Source organism: Quercus suber, unplaced genomic scaffold (assembly GCF_002906115.3).
Source record: "Quercus suber isolate HL8 unplaced genomic scaffold, Cork oak 2.0 scaffold_236, whole genome shotgun sequence".
NCBI lineage: Eukaryota > Viridiplantae > Streptophyta > Magnoliopsida > Fagales > Fagaceae > Quercus > Quercus suber.
Genome location: NW_027069693.1, coordinates 485,516 through 489,092, shown reverse-complemented (window position 1 = coordinate 489,092; position 3,577 = coordinate 485,516). Strand labels below are relative to the sequence as shown.

The window sequence follows — 3,577 nt, the reverse complement described above, 5'->3', positions numbered from 1 at the left end:
TGTTAAAATCAAAGATGGCTAAGCGTTTTTTAAAACCTATAAAAGGTATATACTACGCGTCGAGCATCAAACGGTCATGCTCAGAGACTTACCAATCTTATCAGGTGTCTATCAACCATCGGTCCACAGCACAAAATATAACTCAAAACAACTCACACCAAACACCCTCTGAGCTACTTTTGATATTGCTAACTTTGTTTTCAAAAAACAAAAACAAAAAACAAAGTGGGGTCCACATGCTACAACCTTAACCTATGAGTATGACCTATCAGCTTTATTTATTTACATAGATTTTTTGTCCAAGGACTTAGATTTTGCCTTCAACTGAAAGTAAAAATTGTAGTAATAAAAATAAAAATCTCCTAAATTTTGAGAATTGGGTGTCCCCAGCCTCAGCCCCAGGAGCCTCTTCGCAGAACCAAAGGTCTAAAGGTCTGTTTTTTTTTTTTTCTTTTTTTGGTTTTTCATTTCGTTGTTCTGAAAAAATTAAATTTTGTTTCTGTTTTCTTCCATGTTATTCAATTTCGCTTTTTTATTCCATCTGGGTCTTTGTGTGAATGATCATTTTCATGCTCATTGATAATAATTTTTTTTATTATTTTGTATTGCCATTCTTGATCCATGATTTTCTTTTACATTAACAGTCTTCAATTTTCATCGGGAAATTTCGATTTTCCTTTTATTGTTTCATCGGAAATTCCTTAAAAAAAAAAAAAACATATTTAATTTTTGACACAGCCGTTGTTTGGAAATCATATTTAAGAATATATTTGTTTTAGGTTTAATATGATTCTCGTTTCAAAGCTAGCTGTGTGAATTTCACTAATTAAAGCACGAATTTTGAAAAGTAACCTTTTACTTTCTGAGAGTGTTAGAGGCATCGTTTGAGCAATAGGGCATTGAAATTTAATCATGGTTGTCTTTATATCTTGTTGTAATGTTCTTGTTATTGTTGTTGTATTGGATTTGGAAGAAATTTGATTATGTTATATACCAGATTGTTGAAAATTTGTGAAAGTGTGAAATTTGGCATGTAATTTTAGTATGATTAATTTGCAGTACTTAGAATATTCTGGAATTAGTATGGTATTATTTCTCTTCATTTTAAAGAGTTTTGAAGGTTGTTCCTGTTTCTGTTTTCAGGTTTCCAATTTTATTGATTTTGAATTTCCAATCGGGCACACTTTCAGCATTCTCTAGTTGGATCTTTTGCTGAAAGAGAGAACGAAGAACCCAGGGAATGCTGAAAGATGTGCCTGACTGTTCAGGATTCTGTTTCCAAAGCCAAGGATATTGACTCTTTGATAGAGCTATCCTTCTTTATTCGTGATGAGACTGGAATTATAAATAAGAGTCCATCTGCTCTTGGTTCCAAAAAGACCGAGGGGCCTACTTGTCGTTGTAGAATGACTGTTGATAATCTTTCTGAAGATGGTTGAGTGCTTATACTGTTTATAACTCCTGCACTGTAAATTAAATAAGTTGTGTTAGCAGGAGTAGGGTTGAGTTTTTGTGTATTAGCGTATTAGGTGTTGAAGCTTGGAATGGAAAATTCATCGAATGTGCTGTTGAAAAGATATGAATTAGGGAGATTACTAGGCCAAGGAACCTTTGCCAAGGTTTATTATGCAAGGAGTATAGGAACAAATCAAAGTGTGGCCATTAAGGTAATAGACAAAGAAAAGATTATGAAGGTTGCGCTCATTGATCAGATCAAACGAGAAATATCTGTTATGAGACTGGTTAAACACCCTAACATTATACATCTCTATGAGGTCATGGCCACCAAGACTAAGATTTACTTTGTTGTGGAATATGCTAAAGGTGGTGAGCTATTTAATAAGGTGTCTAAAGGAAAGCTGAAGGAGGATGTTGCACGGAAATATTTTCAGCAGCTGATCAATGCAGTTGATTTCTGTCACAGTCGAGGTGTTTATCACCGGGATATAAAGCCTGAGAATCTATTACTAGATGAGAATGACAATCTAAAGGTCTCTGATTTTGGGTTAAGTGCCCTCGCTGAATCAAAGCGCCAAGATGGGCTACTCCATACCACTTGTGGCACTCCTGCATATGTTGCTCCCGAAGTCATTAACAGGAAAGGCTACGATGGGGCCAAAGCTGATATATGGTCTTGTGGGGTGGTTTTGTATGTCTTGTTGGCAGGTTATCTCCCATTCCATGACTCAAATTTGATGGAGATGTATAGAAAGATTGGCAAAGCAGAATATAGGTGCCCTAATTGGTTCCCCCCAGAAGTGCGCAGGCTGCTGTCCAAAATGTTGGACCCAAACCCCAACACTAGGGCTTCCATGGCCAAGATTAGGGAAAGTTCTTGGTTCCGAAAAGGATTGAGCTCTAAACGTACTTCACCTGAAAGGAAAAGCAAGGATGTGAGTCCTGATATGGATGCTTCTGTTCCCTGTGAGAGTAGCAGTATGGCTAGTGATTCAAAGCAAGAGTCAGCTAAACCTCCAAGCTTGAATGCTTTTGATATTATTTCCCTTTCTGCCGGGTTTGATCTGTCTGGTTTATTTGAGGAAGATTCTCGAAGGAAAGAAGCAAGATTTGCTTCCAGCAAGCCTGCTTTGGTCATTATCTCTAAGCTGGAAGAAATTGGTAAGCGACTAAAGATGAAAGTGATGAAGAAGGAGGCAGGTTTGTTGAAATTGGAGGGACTGAAGGAAGGTAGGAATGGGATCTTGTCCATTGATGCAGAGATCTTTGAGGTCACTCCATCTCTTCATTTGGTGGAAGTGAAGAAAGCAAATGGGGATACCTTAGAATATCAGCAAGTATTTACAGAAAAAATAAGACCTGCTCTCAAGGATATTGTTTGGGTTTGGCAAGGTGAGCAGCCGCCACAGCAACTGCAAGAGCTGCAGGAGCAACAGCAACAGCAGCAGGACCAGCATCAGCAACAAGAACAATGAGAATACAATTCCATATTTCCCATGGCCTCATGCTTGTTTGTATATTTGATAATCTGCCCTTTTATGTTTTTTTTGTTGTTATGTGTTGTTCTCCCTAGCTTCATAAACTTGAGAGTCTTTGTTGTTTGTGTTTGATCTTTTCCAACGGATAATGTGATTTTCCTTTTTGACTATTACTATACGGGTGCCTAATTACATGACACATTTGAGTGATTGTATCTGGAGACGCGTGCAGTAAAAACTGGATCATTTTCCCTTATTAGGTGTAAGGATTTAATTGGTAGTTTTGAAACACTAGGAATCAAATTACAAATGACTAAATATTGTATTACTGTCCTAAAATGCACAAGAATCAAACACTTCGTTAGGCAGCTCTAGGTGGGTTACCTTATACCTTATACCTTTTGCCCCATGAAACATGGGAACTGGGAAGGAACCCCCTTCAAAATAAAATCTTTGAAATACAGTGGGGATGCTAGATAGCGCCATAAATTTTTTTGTGAAATCCAAGTCCATCTTGAGAATATTTCATTTCCACGATTTATCTAATGACTAACCAGTTTCGGCACTTAAAGTTGTGTTCCTAGCTTTAAGACAAAATATGAGACCAATACGTTATTATTTTCAAACATGTGTCATGAATC

The 3,577-nt window shown here is 37.1% G+C and overlaps 1 protein-coding gene across 1 annotated transcript; it reads left to right on the top strand.

Moving 5' to 3' along the window:
• The first annotated feature begins 291 nt into the window (after positions 1-291).
• Positions 292-3,109, top strand: LOC111987627 (CBL-interacting serine/threonine-protein kinase 10). Its single transcript, XM_024019389.2, has 2 exons — positions 292-432; positions 1,144-3,109. The coding sequence occupies exon 2, from the start codon at positions 1,545-1,547 to the stop codon at positions 2,931-2,933; it is 1,389 nt and encodes a 462-aa protein (XP_023875157.2). The 5' UTR covers positions 292-432; positions 1,144-1,544; the 3' UTR covers positions 2,934-3,109.
• The last annotated feature ends 468 nt before the right edge of the window (positions 3,110-3,577 follow it).